This window comes from Somniosus microcephalus, chromosome 5, assembly GCF_052327205.1.
Source record: "Somniosus microcephalus isolate GS21.2 chromosome 5, FLI_Smic_1.0, whole genome shotgun sequence".
NCBI lineage: Eukaryota > Metazoa > Chordata > Chondrichthyes > Squaliformes > Somniosidae > Somniosus > Somniosus microcephalus.
The window spans coordinates 180,009,975-180,032,569 of NC_140991.1; the positions used below are offsets into that span (position 1 = coordinate 180,009,975).

The window sequence follows — 22,595 nt, forward strand, 5'->3', positions numbered from 1 at the left end:
TGGTGAGGCCATCCCTGGCATCCCGGGCAACAATGTGGTCGGGTGCTGATGCCCTCTGTCCTGTGAAATGTCAGTTGATTGCGGAGAAGGTTGTTGGTGCTGCTGGTGTGCCTGGTGCTGCTGGTGTTGGGGCTGATTGTGGTGGGATTCTCAGGACCAAGATGAGATAGTTTAAAGGGCACCGATGCTGATGTAATAGATGGCAGGTGAACTTGAGATGACAGAAGCGATCTGTCAGTGGTGAGAGACGTTGTTTCAAAGAGGTGACACTGGATAGAGAGTTTACTCCGAGCACTTGCAACCTGCATAAAGCTCAATCTGTCTTCCAAATGCAGTAAGCAACAGCTTCTGAGCTTGGAAAGTGAACAGCTGTGAGATGGGAGCTTTTATAGCACATTTGCAGCTGTCAAGTAGAGATGATTCCATGGCCATCCAGCTCCCGCCCTGCTTACCTGACGTGATCCCCGAGCAGCGTGGACTCTGTGGGCGACCTGGTAAACTCTGAAGGTGAACTGAAAATAGTTCTTAATGCTCTGTTAACAAGGTCATAATGACCTGAATGCCTCCCCCACTGCTTTGACAGACCTGACATTTGGGAAAGGCGCGAGGTGGCGGGTTGACAGTGGGGTCCCGACCCGCTGTCAAAAAACACCATTTTCCCATCCGACCCGCCACTGATCACGCCCGCTGAACCCCTGCAAAATTCCCCCCATTGTATCCGGATAAACTAAAATTCTGCTGTTAAACTCGCTAAGAACATGACTAAAGTGATAGCAACTACATCATTTTTGTCATATATATCATGCTATGCCAAAGGTATTATTCTGCTGCTAAGGTGAATCTGTGTCCCTTTAATACCACAAACTCTAATTATTGTTCAGAAAACTCTGCGTTGAATTGATCCGGAACCTTCTAACTCAGAAGCAAGAGGCCCAGTAACTGAGCCAAGCTTACACTGAGCCTCTGCCCATGTTGGGTGAATTCTATTATTACATTATTTCCCTTAAACTCCTGTTTTCATGCACAGGACTATATATTAGATTTTCTTTTTTATATTGATTGTTGTGAATTCAAGCCCACTCAATCTGATATGCCTTGATAATTCTAAAAGATATTTTGGCCTAGATTTGTTTAACAGAACTGGGGCTGATGTGAGCGGGAAATGGACCAAGAACTTGTTCTGTCAGGTCCCCACCTATTTTATATTTAAACAATTTCCCACCGGAGATGACGTGAGATGCACAATACATCTGCCCATACATGAACATGCATTTTATAATGATATAAGCAAATTATGTAAAATATGTCACAGTCCGCAGTTCTGTAATTTGTTCCATAAGAAGGCAGGAAGCAAGGGCCAACAGTTTGTCCATGGCGTACATCATTGCTATGCTCAGCAGAAAGGGGATTTAAAGTTTAAAGGGCCAAAAGCCTATGCAATCGCTTATTGACCAATTGTATATGCGTCAGCAGCTATTGAAGGGTTTCTGATAGCCCTTAAAATACCATAATTTTGTTTTTACAATGAACCCTTTCATGGATTGATCTTTGGAGACCCAAAAAGTGAGATCCAGGAACAGTGGGTGAACCTCTTAGACTGAGATGTCTATGCAAATGAAAAATGTATATTTTATTATGAGTCTCCCATAAAATACCTGCTCTAAATGGCTGCTGGGTGTCCAGAATGGTACTTAGGCACCCCAGCCACATTATGAGAAGCATCCGTTATTAAATGAAAACTAGGGCCATAATGAGCCCAGCCATAGGCACTTTCAGGTTGCATGCTAGGTGAACAGGATGCTGAAAAGGCCTCCGAGAAGGTGCCTGATGTGCATCAGTGCTATGGTAATCAAGCATCGCACTATCGACCCCATAGAGTCCACACTGTTAATGTGGGATTAGTTATGAGCTTGACACTAGACAATCAAGAATTGGATCATACCCACCACAAAGCTACAAAGCCCCTCCTCAGTGGCTGGCCACAGTAAGGTGGATGTTTCTTCAGGAAGGGTTTGTTCATTAGGTTATCAGAAATGAGAAAGTTAAAGATACACCACAAGACTGGATATCCCTCTACCCCAGTAACATTTATACAGGATGGAAGATAGAAACCCAAAGTTTTTTAATTGTATTAAATGTGGGCATTTGGTGAATTAATATAACTTGCCACTTCAGGTAATAAGTTTGATTTGGAACTTATTTCTAGCTGTAACAATCCATATTCTTTTAACATCTGCTTTCATTAAATCTGCCTTGAAGATTTCTAAACTGAATGCTGTGAAAAGTTGGCTTCAGCAATGACAACATTGTTGAGTTATTTTTTGACTTTTTACAAGTAAGGCTTTTGTGTGTAAGTGTACTGCTCTGTTGTACAGTAAATCCATTCTCGTTCTATCCTATCTTCTATCACCTCACACTGTCCATGAAATGTGACTGCTTCATATTAGTCCATGCCTAGCTATAAAGAATTGTTATCACAACACATGAAAAAAACAGAATTGTACAGATACCAAATTTCTTCCTAGTAAAAAGGGTAGGAAGAATGATGTTATAGTTAACTAATACAACAAACATAATATGAAGATGAGTGGAAAAGAAGTTCTGTTTTTCATCTATTTTCTGTCACTTGTACCAAAATTACTTTCAGTTGTGTGTTGTGCAATTGGGTGATTTATATTATTGTTTTGATATCAGCAGCATATTACATAAATAACATAATCCTTGATGTTAACCTACTACAGTATAGATCTCCAGTAATAAGAGAATGCAGATTGAAAATTCCCTATTAAAATTGTGAAAGTTATTCATGCTTATGATTAGTATTTAATTTTTTCTAAAGTGAGAAATAAAATCATTTGCCTTTCCAAATTGATCAATTTGATAAACAGTAAACCAAACCAGTTTGTATTTGCATAATGATTAATTGCAAGATTTGCTTATTTCCTCAGTCAGAAAATGTCCGCTGGGCCCAGTCTGTCCAGTTCTTAGAAGCTCAGGAGAAGACACTGTGTGGAGATGTGTTGCTGACAGCTGCCTTTGTGTCATATGTTGGTTCCTTTACCAAAGGATACCGTCAGGAATTAGTAGAGGGCATGTGGGTTCCTTTCCTGAAATCACTGAACGTACGTCTTCTTTTTTGTTCCCTTGTATTAGTTCTTAACTTCATTGTTATTTAGTCTATTGTTTCATATAATTATGTGAAATGTGCTCGGATACCATTGTCGACACTGATACTATTATTTACCATGGCAGGAAATTAATACATTTCAGTTTCAAAATGCAGCAAAGTGACAATTGTGCCACATGGAATGTGTCACTTTCAGAAATTTTGATTTTGTATTTCATATGGATGATGTCATGATTAAGAACATGTGGCTTTGAGAAAAAAAGAAACAATTCACAGTGAAACCAGTGGCACAAGTTAGCAGTCCACTTATAAAAATACTTTGCATTTAAAATCTAATGGACCTGAAATTGCGGTCGGGGGCTTCCCGCAGGCGAATGCCTCCAAACCGCAAGTAAAATCCGTACTTACCTGATGGCCCCGGACCTACAAAGACTCGCGCTCCTGGGCCTGCAGGCGTACGCCTGCGTAAAGGCCCACCTATCCCAGGGGTGCATGTGGTTCACAAGTGTCCCTGGGATCACGTGGGCCGGCCCAACCAATCAAAAAGGTGATCCCATAATGCTTATGGGGATTCCATTTACGTAATCACTTAAAAAAAACTTTTTTCGCACAACCTAAATAAAAATAAATCATCATGTTTAAAATGAATTAAAATACAATTTAATTAAACATTAAATTTTTTGAAAAATAAATTGAAACATTTTTAAAGGGGCCAAAAATAACCTAAACTAATTTTAAAGGTTTTTAAATGTTTAAATGATTTTTTTTAATTTATTTTAATATTTATTTAAACCCTTACGCTGGTAAAAGAAGGCCCTATGCCTGCTTTTACCAGGTGCAAGAGTTTTGTGGACATTCGCTGGGCAGTAGTTGGGCAAATAGCTCAACCCTGCGCCAGCGAATGTCCATTTCCTTCGGATTCATACGATGTCAAGCTGAAAGTTGACAGATCGCAAGTACCGGGTTTTTGCACATGCGCAGCGCAGGTGGAAACCCGAAACTTGTGGGGCACTTACGACCGTGTAAGCTGTGCATACGCGATCATAGGCCCCGAAAAATGTGGCCCAGTATATTTCCTTGTAATTCTAGTCATTTTAATTTAAATTACTTACCTAAAATGCAATATCAAACAAATATATATAATTCACAAGCATCAGGGCACTCCACATCTGAGATAATAGATTATACTCGAGATCTTGATGTATCCACTGTATTTGCACAATATGTGCAACACTTTATTATCCATGCGTCCGGCATACAAATTAGCACAGCAGCAAAATAGAAAGATTTTCTGATTATTAGTGGAAGTCCCATTTAAACTGATCATCAAAGGGTATGGCAAGTGAGTTCTCAAAGATACACAGGCATTTTTTTGGTTTTTTTCTGCTTTTCTGTTGATTATTTTTCTGGGGGTGGGGGTTCTTTCTACTTTTATTGATCCAAACATGCATAATTACTTTATGTTATTACAAAAGCAGTCAAAATCTAAATTGACCACAAAATCACTGGAAAGCCATCCATAAATAAAGACTTCAGCAGAACAGGAATATTCTTAGCAACAACAACAACTTATATTTATATAGCGCCGTTAACGTAGTAAAACATCCCATTGCACTTCACAGGAGTGTTATAAGACAAAAAAATTGACACCGAGCCACATAAGAAATTGGGGCAGGTGACCAAAAGCTTGGTCAAAGAGGTAGGTTTTAAGGAATGTCTTAAAGGAGGAAAGAGGGGTTTAAGGAGGGAATTCCAGAGCTTAGGACCTCCGTAGCTGAAGGCATGGCCACCGATGGTTGAGCGATTATAATCAGGGATACTCAAGAGGGCAGAATTAGAGGAGCACAGATATCTCGGGGGGGGGAGGTGGGGTGGTTGTGGGGCTGAAGGAGATTACAGAGATAGGAAGGGCCGAGGCCATGGAGGGATTTGAAAACAAAGATGAGAATTTTGAAATCAAGGTGTTGCTTAACCGGGAGCCAGTGTAGGTCATCGAGCACACATTGAGGGGTAATGGGTAAACAGGACTTGGTGCGAGTTAGAGCACGGGCAGCCGAGTTTTGAATAACTTCAAGTTTACATAGGGTAGAACATGGGAGGCCAGCCAGGAGTGCATTGGAATAGTCAAGTCTAGAGGTAATATAGGCATGGATGAGGGTTTCAGCAGCAGATGAGCTGAGGCAGGGGCAGAGACGGGCGATGTTATGGAGGTGGAAATAGGCGGTCTTAGTTATGCCACAGATACATGGTCGGAAGCTCATTTCAGGGTCAAATATGACACCAAGAAGAAAGGATCTGTCAAGTAGCTTCTAGTGTACAAACTTACACTCCTGCTCAAGGAGCAACAGGGCATCTAACGGGCTGTTGCAGATTCTCAACCTGTTTGATAAGTCAATGTTAAATTAATGATGGGAATTTCTTTTAACGTACCCCAATTGTAGTATTTAGAGGTTGAAAAGGTTAAAGATAAAGGATAAATGAAGGTACCAGTGAAATCAGCCTGTACCAGAGTCAAATGCTCACCCCCATTATGTCACAAATCCATATTTTCAGGCCCTGGTACACCTACTTGGCAATGACTGAGGATAACTGCCTCCACAGGCTCCAGGTCAGCACGAAGACCGTTGTAGAGTTGTACCACCCGCTGCAAGGAGAATTTCAGACAAACTCCGCCCTAGGGAAGGCACTGCCAGTGACAGCCAAAATCACCTACCTTCCTCAATTTTTCTGTCTCCAGTTCTTTTCAGGCTAGAATGGGATCATTTGCAGTATTCTAAATCAGATGTATTAAATCTGACTGCTGGGGTAGCACTTTCATTTTTTCCCCACTGAATACATGACTGCCCAATTTCACTGCATACCTGAATTTCACAAAGTACAAAATGGTCATTGTCAATGATGTCATCAGTTTTTTGCTCCTCCCCTGGCAGCACTGCCTCCGCCACATCCATCCCAGAAAATGTGATGGCAGCCTCAGAAAGGGAAAAGTACCAGCTGTAGGGAAAACCAACATCATTTTTTTATCATTTTGACAAAATGTTATAACCTGTGAGTTAATGAAAGGAGTTAGGACCACAAATAAACACCATGGGAAAAAATGTTTCTCTCACCTCTGGAATGCTTGACCTTCAGAGTTAGCTTGCTAGCCTCCGATGCTTTTCCAGACCACTTAGTTTTTAAACTCTAGCCCTCACCAGCTCCCTTCAAATTTAACTTAGTTTGCACACGTGACATCAAATTAGTTGAAGTCAAAGGCACAGATGGTCAGAACACAGTTATGATGGTAACCGTGTCAGAATTTCTCATCAGAGTACTTTGTTGCTAGGGGTAATATAATGCATCCTTTAGATGGCGTCTCAAAGCTCTTCTGCCAGAAAATCTGTGTTTGTTTCAGGTAGCACAGAAGCACGGCACAGAAAACCAGTGAAGTGCACTGCCATAACCGTAGGGTGCACAGTAATGATGCTTCACGCCCCTGATTTGCTAACCCCAGGCACTCTACTGTGGGGAGGCACTAAGCAAAGATTAGGCATCTCCCCACATAGGGTGAGGAGGGAAAATTTAATAGCAGGACCTCATTTGAATTTTTTTCTCCGTTTCTCGGCCGGCAGCCAGCCAGATTGAGAGGTTGACGGGGGGAAGGCCTTTGCTGGAAGGCCGGGGAGGGAGGGAGAGATCGCGGGGGTGGGGGGTTGAAGAGTTTGTGAGTCGGGGGAGATCGGATTGTGGGTTGGAGGGGAGATATGGGATTGTGGAGCATGCTTCAGATCATGGATTGGGGAGTGATCGGACCATGGGGGGACTTCAGATCGTGGGTCTGGGGGGGGAGATTGGATCGTGGGGGGGGGACTTCAGATCGAGGGTCTGAGGGGAGATCGGATTGTTGGGGGGGCTTTGGATCGTGGGTCTGGGGGGAGATCGGATTGTGGGGGGGCTTTGGATCATGGGTCTGGGGGGAGATCAGATCGTCGGGGAGCTTTGGATCGTGGGTCTGGTGGGAGATCGGATTGTGGGGGGGTGCTTTGGATCGTGGGTCTGGGGGGAGATCGGATTGTGGGGGGGCTTTGGATCGTGGGTCTGGGGGGAGATCGGATTGTGGGGGGGCTTTGGATCGTGGGTCTGGGGGGAGATCGGATTGTGGGGGGGCTTTGGATCGTGGGTCTGGGGGGAGATCGGATTGTGGGGGGGCTTTGGATCGTGGGTCTGGGGGGAGATTGGATTGTGGGGAGGCTTTGGATCGTGAGTCTGGGGGGAGATCAGATCGTCGGGGGGCTTTGGATCGTGGGTCTGGGGGGAGATCGGATTGTGGGGGGGGCTTTGGATCGTGGGTCTGGGGGGAGATCGGATTGTGGGGGGGGCTTTGGATCGTGGGTCTAGGGGGAGATCGGATTGTGGGGGGGGCTTTGAATCGTGGGTCTAGGGGGAGATCGGATCGTGGGGGAGGCTTTGGATCGTGGGTCTGGGGGGAGATCAGATCGTCGGGGGGCTTTGGATCGTGGGTCTGGTGGGAGATCGGATTGTGGGGGGGTGCTTTGGATCGTGGGTCTGGTGGGAGATCGGATTGTGGGGGTGCTTTGGATCGTGGGTCTGGGGGGAGATCGGATTGTGGGGGGGCTTTGGATCGTGGGTCTGGGGGGAGATTGGATTGTGGGGGGGCTTTGGATCGTGGGTCTGGGGGGAGATCGGATTGTGGGGGGGCTTTGGATCGTGGGTCTAGGGGGAGATCGGATCGTGGCGGGGGCTTTGGATCGTGGGTCTGGGGGGAGATCAGATCGTTGGGGGGCTTTGGATCGTGGGTCTGGTGGGAGATCGGATTGTGGGGGGGTGCTTTGGATCGTGGGTCTGGGGGGAGATCGGATTGTGGGGGGAGGCTTTGGATCGTGGGTCTGGGGGGAGATCGGATTGTGGGGGGGGGCTTTGGATCGTGGGTCTAGGGGGAGATCGGATCGTGGGGGGGGCTTTGGATCGTGGGTCTGGGGGGTGATCAGATCATCGGGGGGGGCGGGGGCTTTGGATCACGGGTTGGGAGCAATGTTCCCTTTAAGCTGTCTGGCTGCGCAGCTCCCTGGACTTCCCGCGCAGCCGGTTTGCTGGCTTTTCAGCGGGTAAAAACCGCGCATGCGCGGTATTTTGAAGGGGGCCGCACGCCTCCAAAAAAATTAACGGGAACATTGGTTGGGAGGCAGATTTTTCTTGAGGGGTCAGAGGGAAGCAATGCTGCTCCTCCTGGCCCACAAGCAGTGCTGGAAAGGCACTTACCTGCTGGATCTGGTTCTTCTTGCCTCCTTTCAAGTGCCAGGTTCCCTGCCCTTCTCCCTACCATCGCAGGTTAAAGTTACTCCCAGAGAAACTAGTGAGTAAATAAAGAGATTCATGCCATGCCTTCACACACACAACCTTAAGATCTACTTTTGATGTATGACACTCTCTGATTAATGCATTGCTATCCAATTAAAATCAAACTAACAAAATAACAGAATAAAAAATTAAAAGATAAAATGCTCAATAAATGTATATCTAAATATGCTAACTTGCTGCACAGAATAATGGTGGAGAACAGTGCAATGTATTGGATATACATTTGAGAAAAATCTTAAATTGAATTTTACACTTTATTGATCTCTCAGGTTTCCATACCAATAACAGAAGGTCTAGATCCTATAGCAATGTTGACTGACGATGCTACAATTGCAACCTGGAATAATGAAGGATTGCCCAGCGATAGGATGTCAACAGAAAATGCCACTATTCTGGCCAACTGTGAACGCTGGCCACTCATGATTGACCCACAGCAGCAAGGGATCAAGTGGATTAGGAACAAATATGGAAGTGAGCTGAGAGTTGTACACATAGGACAGAAAGGGTAAATGGTTTGAAGATAACCAAAATTACTGGTTTTTAATTTAAAGCACATTCTATTGTTCTTACAAAATAAATTTGATTACCAATGTGCATTCTAAATCTTTTTCTAAAAGTTATTTAGACATCATTGAGCGTGCACTATCTTGTGGTGATACCATCCTGATTGAAAACCTTGAGGAAACATTTGATCCAATTCTTGATCCAGTACTCGGGCGAAACACAATTAAAAAGGGAAGGTGAGTGCTTTGAATGACTAAATCATCAATTAAATTACTTGTTAATAATCAGGTAGTAACTATAAATACAACAACCCATGCATAATGCTATAGCATGTCATGATACCTGCTGTTACTCAGTCTCCATCTTACATCTGTGATTTGATAGGGTGTCTTCTCTCTGCTTTGCACCCAGGTATGCCTATTTCCTGAGTGTAAAGCAGAAGAAAAAGGGGTAGAGACCCATTATAGCAGGTTCCTACCCTTTTGCACTTTACATGCAATTTGAGGAGTTTCCCAAAGGGGTGGGGAGGGCAGCGGACTTCTGCTCGAAATAGGCAAAAGCATTCAAATACCATATTAATACAGTGGAAGTTGGAAGTATATATGTACCAGGTAGAATAGCCATATTAAGCTTTTCTTAATAAAATATATATACACAAACATATTCCATATTAGCTGTAAAAAATACAAGGTCAGGCCTGGAGTATAGGTATAGGAGACATTACCCCATTAACCATCCATGAGAAGAGCTGAGAAATATAGTAGGTATATAATAAATCAGTCAAGAAGACTGTAGGAGAGTAACAAAAACAGAAAATGCTGGAAACACTCAGCAGACTAGACTGTAGGCGAGTAACCTGGTATGAATAGGCTTGTGTTATGGATGTACTGGGAAGAGATAAGACTTTGAAGGTTACAGAGAACTAATGCGCACTTGTGTATCCTATAATACCTCCACATAAGGGCAATAGGGATATATGACAATATCCTATATATAAAAACCCAACAGAAATGACCTCAACATCCCACCTGTCTCATCTTTCCAGCTTTTAAAATTTTCATCCTTGTTTTCAAATATCTCCATGGCCTTGCTCCTCCCTATCTCTGTAACCTCCTCCAGCCCTACAACCCTCCGAGATCTCTGCACTCCTCTTGTGCATCCCGATTTTCATTGCTCCACCATTGCGGCCGTACCTAAGCTCTGGAATTCCATCTCTGAACCTGTCCACCTCTCTACCTCTCTCCTTTAAGCAGCTCCTTAAAACCAACCTCTTTGACCAAGCTTTTGGTCATCTGTCCGAATATCTCATGTGGCTCGGTGTCAAATTTTGTTTGATGGCACTCCTTTGAAGTGCCTAGTGATGTTTTACTACGTTAAAGGCGCTATATAAATGCAAGTTGTAGTTGTTGTCTCCACCTGGCAAATACAGCAGCATCCACTGAAAGTGTGCCTTCGAGTTTGAATTTAGCCGCCTTAGATTGGAGGTTCTGAGAAGGAGATGCCAGCAATTTCCTTTCACCTCCAAACAACTAAGTGTTTTTTTCCTTAGGTCCAGCAAGGAGGATCATCAGGGCCTGAAGCCTAATGGCTGCTGTTTTTGGATTGTCCCAAAAGAAGGCCCTAAAGTCAGTTCCTTCACTCATTTTTGGGTGCAAGCCACTTTCAGTGAGCATTCCTATGCCAGGAAAACATCGGGGCCTTAATAATGGCCTGAACCCACAAATACAGGTGGAGTACACTTTGGGTGCACTTCACACAACCTGTGTCCAGACAGTGGGGCGGATAATTGATCACATTATTTACAGGGGTCCCAGCTCATTGATCATTTTTAGTAGAATAATTCTGTGTTCCTGTGTGACTTTGAATATCTTTTTGTGTACTTTCAAAAACAAAATGCTGCCACAATAGTATGGAAACATTGCAATTGTGTTATTTTGCTAAATAATAAATACAAATACTTCCTGCTAAGTGTTTCACAAGTAGTTATTTATTAATCACAGTTAATTTAGCCTAAAAATATAACGTTAAAACGGAGTCAGTTGACTACAAATATCTTTAGCAAACTGGAACTAAAACTATTAAATGCTGAAACTATTTTCAGTGTGGCATTTTTTAATGCAAAATAAATAGTAAGTCCTAAATTTAAATAAAGGAAACTACGATGGTCTGAGGCGCGAGTTGGGTAGGATTGATTGGGGAATATCACTCAAAGGGTTGACGGTGGATAGGCAATGGCAAACATTCAAAGACCGCATGGATGAACTACAGAATTTGTTCATCCCAGTTTGGCATAAAAATAAAACAAAAAAGGTGACTCAACTGTGGCTAACAAGGGAAATTAGGGATAGCATAAGATCCAAGGAGAGGACATATAAATTGGCCAGCAAAAGCAATAATCCTGAGGATTGGGAGCAGTTTAAGATTCAACAAAGGAAGACAAAGGGATTAATTAAGGAGGGGAAAATAGAATATGAGAGTAAGCTTTCAGGGAACATAAAAACTGACTGTAAAAGCTTGAATAGATATGTGAAGAGAAAAAGATTGGTGAAGTCAAGCGTAGGTCCCTTGCAGTCAGAATCAGGGGAATTTATAATGGGGAACAAAGAAATGGCAGACCAACTAAATACATATTTTGGTTCTGTCTTCACAAAGGAGGACACAAATAACCTCCCAGAGATGCCGGGGAACATAGGGTCTGATGAAAGGGAGGAACTGAAAGAAATCAGTATTTGTAGGCAAATGGTGTTAGAGAAATTGATGGGATTGAAGGCTGATAAATCCCCAGGGCCTGATCATCTACATCCTAGGGTACTTAAGGAAGTGGCCCTAGAAATAGTAGATGCATTGTTGATCATCTTCCAACATTCAATGGAATCTGGAACAGTACCCATGGATTGGCGGGTAGCTAATGTTACCCCACTATTCAAAAAAGGTGGTAGAGAGAAAATGAGGAATTACAGACCAGTAAGCCTGACATCAGTAGTGGGGAAAATGCTAGAGTACATTATAAAAGATGTAATAGCAGAGCACTTGGAAAACTGACAGGATCGGACAAAGTCAACATGGATTCACAAAAGGCAAATCGTGCTTGACTAATCTACTGGAATTTTATGAGGATGTAACTGGTAAAATAGATAAGGGAGAACCAGTGGATGTGGTATATCTGGACTTTCAGAAGGCCTTCGATAAGGTCCCGCATAAGAGATTAGCGTGTAAAGTTAAGGCACATGGGATTGGGGGCAAGGTATTGACTTGGATAGAGAACTGGTTGGCAGACAGAAAGCAAAGAGTTGGAATAAACGGGTCTTTTTCCGAATGGCAGGCAGTGACTAGTGGGGTACCACAGGGATCGGTCCTTGGACCCCAGCTATTCACAATATACATAAATGATCTGGACAAGGGAACTAGATGCAATATAACCAAATTTGCAGACGACACAAAGCTAGGTGGGCATGTGTGCTGTGAGGAGGATGTCAAGAAACTCCAGGATGATTTCGACATGTTAGGTGATTGGGCAGAAACATGGCAGATGCAATATAACGTGGATAAATGTGAGGTTATCCACTTTGGTGGCAAAAACAGGAAGGCAGATTATTATCTAAATGGCAATAGATTGGGAGAAGGGGAAGTGCAAAGAGACCTGGGTGTCCTTGTGCACCAGTCGCTGAAGATAAGCATGCAGGTGCAGCAGGTGGTTAAGAAGGCAAATGGTATGTTGGCCTTCGTAGCGAGAGGGTTTGAGTACAGGAACAAGGATGTCTTGCTGCAGTTGTACAGGGCCTTGGTGAGACCACATCTTGAGTATTGTGTGCAGTTTTGGTCACCTTATCTGAGGAAGGATGTTCTTGCCATGGAAGGAGTTCAGCGAAGATTCACCAGGCTGATACCTGGGATGGCAGGAATGACCTATGAGGAGAGATTGGGTCGATTGGGCTTCTACTCGCTGGAGTTTAGAAGAATGAGAGGTGATCTCATTGAAACTTATAAAATTCTGACAGGACTGGACAGACTAGATGCAGGAAGGATGTTCCCGATGGTCGGGGAGTCCAGAACCAGGGGACACAGTCTAAGGATAAAGGGTAGGCCATTTAGGACAGAAATAAGGAGGAATTTGTTCACCCAGAGAGTGGTGAACCTGTGGAACTCTCTACCACAGAAGGCAGTGGAGGCCAGTTCATTAAATATATTCAAGAAGGAGTTGGATATATTTCTTAAGGTTAAAGGGATCAAGGGATACGGGGAGAAAGCAGGGACCGGGTACTGAATTTGGATGATCAGCCATGATCTCATTGAATGGCGGAGCAGGCTCGAGGGGCCGAATGGCCTACTCCTGCTCCTATCTTCTATGTTTCTATATTAATATAAATATATATTTAATAGGCTCTGGAGGAGTACTTTATACAAAAAGTGTTCCACCCAGACCTACTTCTACTTCAACTGTGAATAACAAATAATTAACCATAAACACTTAATAGACAGCATTTAATTATTATTTAACAAAGCAGCACTACATCACATTATTTCCAGGTAGTCTATCACAGCTGCTGACGGGAGAGAATTGGGACCACTAGAGATGCTTGAGAACAACTTAAACAAAAGTACAACTTAAATTTACTTTTGGAAGGAGAAGGGTAGAATATACCTTCATGTTTAAATAAATAATATTGCTCTTTTTACAGGTCGATGATCAGCCATGATCTTATTGAATGGCGGAGCAGGCTCGAGGGGCCGTATGGCCTACTCCTGCTCTTATTTCTTATGTTCTTACATCCCTCACCAGCTGTGACCAATCTTTTTCCATTGCTTCCTAGGTTCTTTCCAACCTCCTTGATTGTCTTTTGCTCTCCTTCTCCTGGTACTCCTCCAAAGCAGGCCCGAGGGGCCAAGTGGCCTATTCCTGCTCCTATTTCTTATTTCTTATGTTCTCTTCCCTGCCTTCTTGTATGCTCTTCTGCCTCCAGAATCTTCCACTCCTATTGTTTCTTTTAAATAGGAATGGGGTTAACATCTAAATGTCAAATTGGAAGATAAACATCCACTTTTATAGGACTGAACATAACAAAGAGGGGATAGAAATACTACAGGTAGAAGTCAACAAGTTGGTGTGGTCACTGCTGTCACGGAAGCAGTTAATAGGCTGTTAATAATTGTTTTAAGTTGAAAAGATTTGGCAGAGGTGCTGCATAATTTACAAAAGTCCTTTCAGACAGGCAGTGAAAAGGCATTAATAAGGCAAAAGTGAATTAAAAATAGTTCCAAAATTGAGGAAAATTACATAGATAGGAGAAACGGTCAGATCCAAAGTTGTCAAGTCACTGTCCAGACCTGTGAGTTGCAGAATGCCAAATAGAAAGATGAGATACTGAGGTAAATTTAGTGAAGGAAGGTGAATCTCCTGGCTCAGTCCCTCACTCACTTGGAGCTCACATGGGAGAATTAGGCCAGGTCAGTGCACACCTGATATGGGCTCCCAGTGTGCGGCACTCCCTGGGAACTGGACTCATAAAATTACCCGCTATATTTATACTTTCACAGAGGAAACACTGAGGTACAACAATGTCATTAAAATAATGTTGTATTTCTAAAGAGAACATAGGCCAGAATTTCCTTGGAGCTGCTCCTGCTCTGCCACCGAAAGTGCAGCGGGAAAACGCCATTTACGTGCATAAACATGGTTTCTGCCATATTTCTGGTGAAACTACGGCAGGAGAGCAGGAGCAGCTCTGAGGAAATTTCGAGCCGTAGTGTTGTTGGAGTTTGTCAGTGTCTTAAGTTTTTTCTGACTTCATCTTACACATTTTGTTTATGTTCTGTCCCTGTTGTTGCCATTGCTGCATCTTACTTTTTCTCTAATTAGTAATAGCTTCAGATAGGCTGGTGATGGATTTTGCACAGTCTAGGAATTGAACTTCATTAATAATTGGAATGTTGTAGAGTGTGAAGTAATGAATACTAATTATTCCTTTCATGTCTTACAGTACCCTATGGGCCAATCCATCAGCAAAGACTTTAATTTGTTTTAGTAATGTTCTATCAATAGTGCATTAATTCTGTTTTGAGAAGAAATGCAGTTGAACCTGTCCTATCAGGGCCACTTTGTAGTTATAGTGACTAAACCCACTTAATTTGAAACAGTCTTGAGAGAAAAACCTGTACTGAGAAATAATATTTCTGTGTAGTAAAATATATCAAATCATACCTAGGGTCAAACGAGACAACCAATAATTAAAAAAATATAGAATTGTACAGCAAATAAGTTACCAAAAATGACCCTGACTTTTGACCATGTGATGTATTTAATGTACTGAACATTCACCACATTGAGAGGTTATAGTATGACTCAGAATAGAGGGCTCTCTTCACTGGAGTAGGGAAAATTTGAGGAACAACAACAACTTCTATTTATATAACGCCTTTAACGTAGTAAAACATCCCAAGGCGCTTCACAGGAGTATTAAAAGACAAAGGGGGCAAAATTCAGCTGTTAGCGCCACCCGTTAGCACCTTAAGAGGGCGCTAAGTGGGGCGCAAACCAACTAGCGCCCGGGAGCGGTGATACCTGTGCCTCTCGTGAAATTGAGCGGACATTTTGCGGCGGCGCTAAACAATACTGCCCGATCTCCTGCGCACGCAGATCTTGACGTCATTCGAGAGTGCAACGCCCTTGAGGCGCCCCGGACCGGAAATTCAGTGGCGCCCCCCTCCTTGCCGCCTGGCGCTACCAACGACAGGTTGACTGGAACGCTTCCCAGTCGCTGTGGGGCTGGGGGGGCGCTATTTAAATACTTCATTGTCTGTAAAGCACTTTGGGATGTCCGGTGGTCGTGAAAGGCACTATATAGATGCAAGTCTTTCTTTTGTACTGATTTTAAGGAAGGTTGTGATGGCAGTCTCAGAAATGGATGGGTTGGCAAGGGGAGGAAAAAATGTTAAAAAAATCAATTGGGAGGACGAAAAACTTTGCCTCACGTGGAACAAAAATAAAAGCCTATCCTTACCCCACGCCACCCCCCCCCCCCCCCCGGACCTTGTATATTTAAATGCGGCCTGGCCATTTAAATGGCCTGAGCTTCATGTCGGCCGGCCCCATATTGTGCCCCTCGGCCTCAGTTAAAATCAGGTCTAAAATGTACAATTCCTCTACACTAAGTCCACAAAATAAAGAGCAGACATATTGGGCTGGACTTTCATTAAGGAGGCGGGTAGGAGGCGGGACTACAACTTTTGGGGTTGTAGTCCCACCTCCATCGAGTTCTGGCCAACCCACGCGATTTTCACTTGATTTACCTTGTTGACCCCACCCATCGGGCTCAGCAGGCCAATTAAGGGCCACCCGGCAACAGGTGACGTCACAGGTTGAAATTTAATCAGTCAAGACCTTTTGACAGATGAAATATCAGCGTTTCACAGCTGTTTGAAGCTGTCAAGCACTGACAATCTGTACTCCAGGTTAATTCCTTCCTCTCAGGGTGATTTAGAGATCTCCCCAGAACAGAAAGCAGAGGCTGCAGATTTTGACAGCTGGCGGCCATTCTGCTTTCTGTGCCGTTGAGATGAGGGACTCCCGAGACCTGAAGGAAGGAAGGCTGTAAAGGTAAGTAAAGGTTAGTAGAACTTCTTTAAACACTTTACACAGACCAAACACACTTACCTCTGCACTTATGCACCCATCACTCATCTGAATACTGGACATCTCGACCCTTCCAAGCCCTTCATCCCGACAGCCCACCTCGCTAACTTGGCGTGGTTTGGAGCTGTCGGGAATCCCACATTTCAACAATGAAAATAGGGATTATGCTAAAAACTGCCTGTTAACAGGCAGTTAATTGGCACTAATCCCCTTCCCGCCTCAGGGAGGCAGGTTCCAGTGTGGGGCGGGTACCCACCTCCTTTGAAACTGGCATGGAGGCGGGATGGGGTCGGGGACCCCCAATTTGGGGATTTTAAACCCCCACACGCCTCCAATCCCGACTCCACGGCCCAATGAAAATCCAGCCCATTTTGTCCGACTTAAAAAAAAAATTATTCCTTTATTTCTTAGATACATTAAGATTGGTGACAAAGAGTGTGAATTTAACAGCAGTTTCCGACTCATTCTTCATACGAAGTTGGCCAACCCTCACTACAAACCTGAGATGCAGGCTCAGACTACACTCATTAATTTTACTGTCACGAGAGATGGGCTTGAAGATCAGCTGCTGGCTGAAGTGGTCAACACTGAGAGGCCGGATCTAGAACACCTGAAGGTACTGTACTTGTGAGATCAATGCTGCTTAGAGATGGGACAGTGCAATTGCAAAGAATTTCAGGTTCCTTTTCCTCTTTAATAGGATATGTTTCTGTTTATTTCGAATATCTATGTCTGCGACAGTCTCTAAAATATCTTTTGTAGTAAATTATTAAGTAATTGACCATTTCAAATTACCTTGCCCAACAATTAACAGATTGTATTGTATATACAAACTGCATTTTAGAAAATACCATTTATTTTGTTAACTTGACATGGTGAGAAGGGGGGAAGGATAATTTAAAAAATGGAGAAATTTCAACCTATGTACAGATACTAGCAAAATCACATGCATAGACCATGCATTAACATTTACATTGTTTCTTAAGACCTGTAGGGCTAGATTTTCAGTCGCTTGCGCCAGCAGTTAGCGCCTTAAGAGAAGTGATTTTCGGGCACTATGCGTGTAGCGCCCGGGCGCAGCGCAGTTTGCGCCCCGCCCCAAATTAAGTTGCCCGTTAGCGCCGGCGCAAAGTTTAGCGCCCGCCCGGATGCGCGCGCAGAAAATGACGTCACATCCTCGTGCAACGCCCTTTGTGCGCCCCGATTCCAAACTTCAGTCGGACCGCCCCATTGTGCGGCTGGCGGCCGGAGCGTTTGGAAAAAGGAACGCAACACAACCAGCGCAGGCCCCGGGGGGCGCAAATTAAAGGGGACGTGCTCTCCAGTATAAAGGCCAGCCTTTTTTCAGAAAACACTCTTGTGCAACGCATTTCTGGAGACACAACAAGGAGGATAGCTAACTGGTTTCAAGCAGCAAGAGCCAGGTATTTTTGGACTCAGGCCAGAGCGCTGCAAGTGGCCTTTTGGAAATTAGAGTGTTTGCCAGGATTTGATGGGGGTGGCATGGGGTGCCAACGCGGAGCTGCAGCTCCATGTCCGTAGGGCTCGCAGACGCATTGTGAGAGGGGCAGCCCTGGCTAGAGGCAGAGGGGGCTACAGGCGTCGGCCACGTAGGCCTTACCCAGTCAGGCTATACCGCCAGCAGCGCCCCTACCTAAACATGAGTGCCGCGCGATGTGTTAAAAGGCTCCGATTCCGAAAGGAGGTGATTGCAGAGATCTGCCACCTGCTTCGCCGAGATCTGCGGCCAAAGCTCAGGTGCAGGACGTCTCTGTCGGTGGAAGTGAAGGTGACGGTGGCATTGAACTTCTATGCCACCGGCTCCTTCCAATACGCTGCTGGGGACATAGCAAACATCTCCCAGTACGGCGCGCATCGCTGCATCCGCCAGGTGACCGAAGCACTGTTCAGAAGGAGAAGCCAATTCATCTCCTTCCCCATGGCCCTGGAGAGCCAGCATCAGCGCGCATTGGGATTTTCCAGACTCGGGGAATTCCCCTTGGTGCAGGGCGCCATTGACTGTACGCATGTGGCTTTGCGGGCCCCTCTGGAGCATGGCGAGCAGTATCGCAACAGGAAGGGCTACCATTCTCTGAATGTGCAGCTGGTCTGTGACCACAAGCAGCGCATCATGGCAGTCAATGCCAGCTTCCCAGGCAGCAGCCACGATGCCTTTATCCTGCGGCAGAGTACTGTGCATGACATGTTCCAGGCACAGCCTCCCCCAAGAGGATGGCTACTCGGGGACAAAGGCTATCCTTTGTGCACCTGGCTCATGACCCCGCTCCGCGCGCCCAGGACCGCTGCTGAAGAGGCCTACAACGAGAGCCATCAAACCACCCGCAACATCATCGAGCTAACTATTGGGGTCCTCAAGCAGCGGTTCCGCTGCCTTGATCACTCCGGAGGAGCACTCCAGTATTCGCCGGACCGGGTCTCCCAATTTGTGGTGGTTTGCTGCATGCTACACAACCTGGCTATCCGCAGGACTCAGGCACTGCCACCTGACGTTGGACCAGCACCTCAGGAGGAGGAGCATGAGGAGGAGGAGGAGGAGGAGCAGGAGTACGTTCCCAGGAGGGAGCGACCAGGGCCAAGGGCCGCACGACGCCACCTTATTACACGGTACTTCTAAGCCCCCTGTCAGGGAATGGCCAGGGGCCATGAGGGAAGATGAATGCAGCCGCTCCGCAAGCCCTCAGCCGGCGAAGCCAACAAACACTAAGAAGAACAACCATGGAGACTGCATGAATAAAGATAATTTTTTATTACACAAAAATGAAAAGCCCTTCCCACATGAATCCCCAAAAACAATAAACGGGCCCCACAAAAAGCCCAACAAACGACTCACTCCCACAAACTGGGGAGGAGTCACTCCACCTTTCTTCAAACCGGGCCTCAGCGTCGGCCTAACGCGAAAAATAAGCCCTCCAACAACACAACCATGGACAAAATAAAGATGGCCACCGCCATATAAAAGGAAAGCTGCCCACACCCTCTACTGAGTGGCCCGCGAGGGCGAGACCTTACCCAGCCTTTTGCCTCCCCTGCCCGGCCTGCTGCTCCTTCGCAAGCTCTGCCCAGTGGCTGCTGCGAGGCTGGGGGAAGGCGCCTGAGGCTCAGATGCCCTTCCGCCAGATGCCGCTGGGGGGCGGCCTACACGGCGTTTGGGCCTCGAGGGGCCGTCTGCTGAGTGGCGCACCTGAGCCTGGCCACCATCAGCTGCAGCCGCTTGCCCTTGACGCCCCAGTGGGGGAATGGCGGCGACGGATGGCGCAATGTGGGCCAGCTGGCGTCTGGGATGCGCTGGCTGGTGCTGTGGCGCGGTGGCACTCGGCCGGGCCCGCACTGCAGGATCCGCAACAATCAGCCGAGGGGCGGCTTGCTGGGATGGTCCAGCGCGGCGGCTGCCCTGGCGATGCCTGCCTGAGACAGCGCGTGTGGCAGCAGTGAGTGCCCCTGTGGTCCTGGTGTGCGCGCGCATCACAGCCGCCAGGGTCTTGACGGCATCAGTCAGCATGCGGCCACTCGCGGCAGTTGCTGCCCCGAACTCGCGCACACTGGTCGCCAGCGACTCGATGGCCTCAGGCATGCGCCCCACCACGCTCATGAGCTCCGTGTGACGCCGGTCCGAATCCTCGGCCATCTTATCCAGCTTCCGCACCTCCTCCGAGGTGAAGGTGTCTGGACTGGAGTCGCGACTCTCCCGCTGGGGAGGAGGGGGCCGAACTAGGGGACCCTTGCCGCGTTGGTGGCGGCGAGTGTGCCGATCAGCAGCACTCCCCTCTGATCCTTCCCCCCTTTGGGGTGAAGGCCGCGGGCCACGCGCACGGTTCCTGGGTGGCTGGACGCCACTGGTCCCAGAAGCTGCATTGCCCTGCGACAGTTCCTCCAGGCACTCGTCCAGTGAGGAGGTGTCAAGCATTTCCTCCTCTCCTGCGGGACGTGACTGTTCCCCCGAAGGTCCGGCTTGCTCCTCCTCCTCCTCCTGGTCGGAGGTGCTGTCACTGGCAGCTTCAGGGTCCTGGTCGTCACCAGCTGAAAGCAGGAATGCACAAGAGTAGCTTCAGAGTGAGGAGACGGCGTCAGCGAGGGAGTTAGGACTGGTGGCATTCAGCGCATTGGTGGGACAGTGGCAAAGGAGGTAGCTCGGATGGGCCAGTGCGACGCGAGAGGGCCAAAAGGCGAGGTCCTTACCATTGCCGGGCAGTGGAGGGTCGGATACTCCGCACGCTGTGGGGACAATCACATGGGCTCCCATGAGCACACATACGCGCTCCTCCAGCCGAGTGAGCTTCTGCAGCTTGGCGCGGCCACCCCTGGCACGCGCCTGGCGATTAAACGCTACTTTAGCCTGCAAGAGAAAGGACGGGCTGTAAGTGCGCAGTGAAGCCCTGATGTAGTGTGCACTGCCTCCCATGGTGGGATAGCTTGGACAGAGTGAAGCCCTGATGTAGTGTGCACTGCCTCCCATGGTGGAATAGCGTGGACAGAGTGAAGCCCTGATGTAGTGTGCACTGCCTCCCATGGTGGAATAGCTTGGACAGAGTGAAGCCCTGATGTAGTGTGCACTGCCTCCCATGGTGGAATAGCGTGGACAGAGTGAAGCCCTGATGTAGTGTGCACTGCCTCCCATGGTGGAATAGCGTGGACAGAGTGAAGCCCTGATGTAGTGTGCACTGCCTCCCATGGTGGAATAGCGTGGACAGAGTGAAGCCCTGATGTAGTGTGCACTGCCTCCCATGGTGGAATAGCGTGGACAGAGTGAAGCCCTGATGTAGTGTGCACTGCCTCCCATGGAGGAATAGCGTGGACAGAGTGAAGCCCTGATGTAGTGTGCACTGCCTCCCATGGTGGAATAGCTTGGACAAAGTGTAGAGTGCCGAATGGTCATGTGATGTTCATGACTGTCCCAATGCTGCTGGCTGAGGGCTGGCCAATAGGACTTTCAGCTCCCTTTGCCCATCATGTCAGGTGTACATGCAAGAATGAGGAGGAGACTGGAAAGGCTACTCACCTTCACAATCCTGGTCAGATCGTTGTATTTTTTACGACATTGTTTGTGGGTCCTGGGGGCATCGCCGGTGAACGTCACCCTCTGGGCGATCTGCTTCCAGGCTTTGGTGTAGTCGTGGTGGGTTGGATTCCTCCCACTCTCTGGGAACAAGATCTTGCGCCTCACCTCCAGAGCTGTGACCATTATGTCCAGATCACCCTCTGAGAAGCGCAGGGCACGCTGACGGGCCTTCTCTGGCGTTGCCATGACTCCCTGGGGCTGAGCAGCAGTGTTGAGGCCTCTTTGCAAGGCTGCAGTGTGCAGGGCGTGGCAGCAGACCAATTCGTCCCTTCCCCCTTTAAGAGCTGGTCGGCGCCACGGGGTCTGCTGTCAGTCCAAAAATGACCGCACCCGCGCTGCGCCCCGCCTGGGCGCTATCCCTCTGGACCGCCGGCTTAGCGCCTAAAGATAGGAGTGGAACGCCTCTTTTAGCGCTCCACCAATCTCTTAGGGCGAAGCCACTGAATTTCCGGCAACGGGGCGCTACTTTGGGGCGGGCGCTAACTTCGGGCGGGCGCTAAGGTTAGCGCCCCAAAACTGTCTATACTGAAAATCTAGCCTGTAATCTTTATGTATCAGTGCAAATGGTCTTTTCCATCACCCACCTTGCATAAAAAGTGAGAGTTGGCAATTATACCTGCATGTGTGCTGCATAATCGAGCTAAAGTTTTCAGTGGAGTTTGTGCTGTTTTTCGTGCATGGATATGAAGAGGTACAACAGTATTAGAGAATGCAGTAGAGCATTTTCACTTATTGCATCAACCATTTCAGGCCTGATTTTAACCAAGCCTGCTATCGGTGCGAATAGGGTGGACTGGGTGGTTAGACATGTTCACACCCGCTGCCATTTTAACTGCTGGGATTCCAGCAGCGTGAAGGCTTCTCACTATAAGCAGGCATGAAATTAAACTGTGAAAGCC

At 46.7% G+C, this 22,595-nt stretch overlaps 1 protein-coding gene across 1 annotated transcript in view; it reads left to right on the forward strand.

The window, feature by feature from the left end:
* The window catches only part of LOC147117455 (dynein axonemal heavy chain 11-like), a 224,177-nt gene that overhangs the window by 50,630 nt on the left and 150,952 nt on the right, over positions 1-22,595 (forward strand). Inside the window, exons 4-7 of the mRNA XM_085988452.1 lie at positions 2,949-3,122; positions 8,755-8,990; positions 9,103-9,225; positions 17,031-17,235. Coding sequence (XP_085844578.1) covers positions 3,093-3,122; positions 8,755-8,990; positions 9,103-9,225; positions 17,031-17,235 — 594 coding nt within the window. The 5' untranslated portion in view covers positions 2,949-3,092. The remainder of the gene's footprint in view (positions 1-2,948; positions 3,123-8,754; positions 8,991-9,102; positions 9,226-17,030; positions 17,236-22,595) is intronic.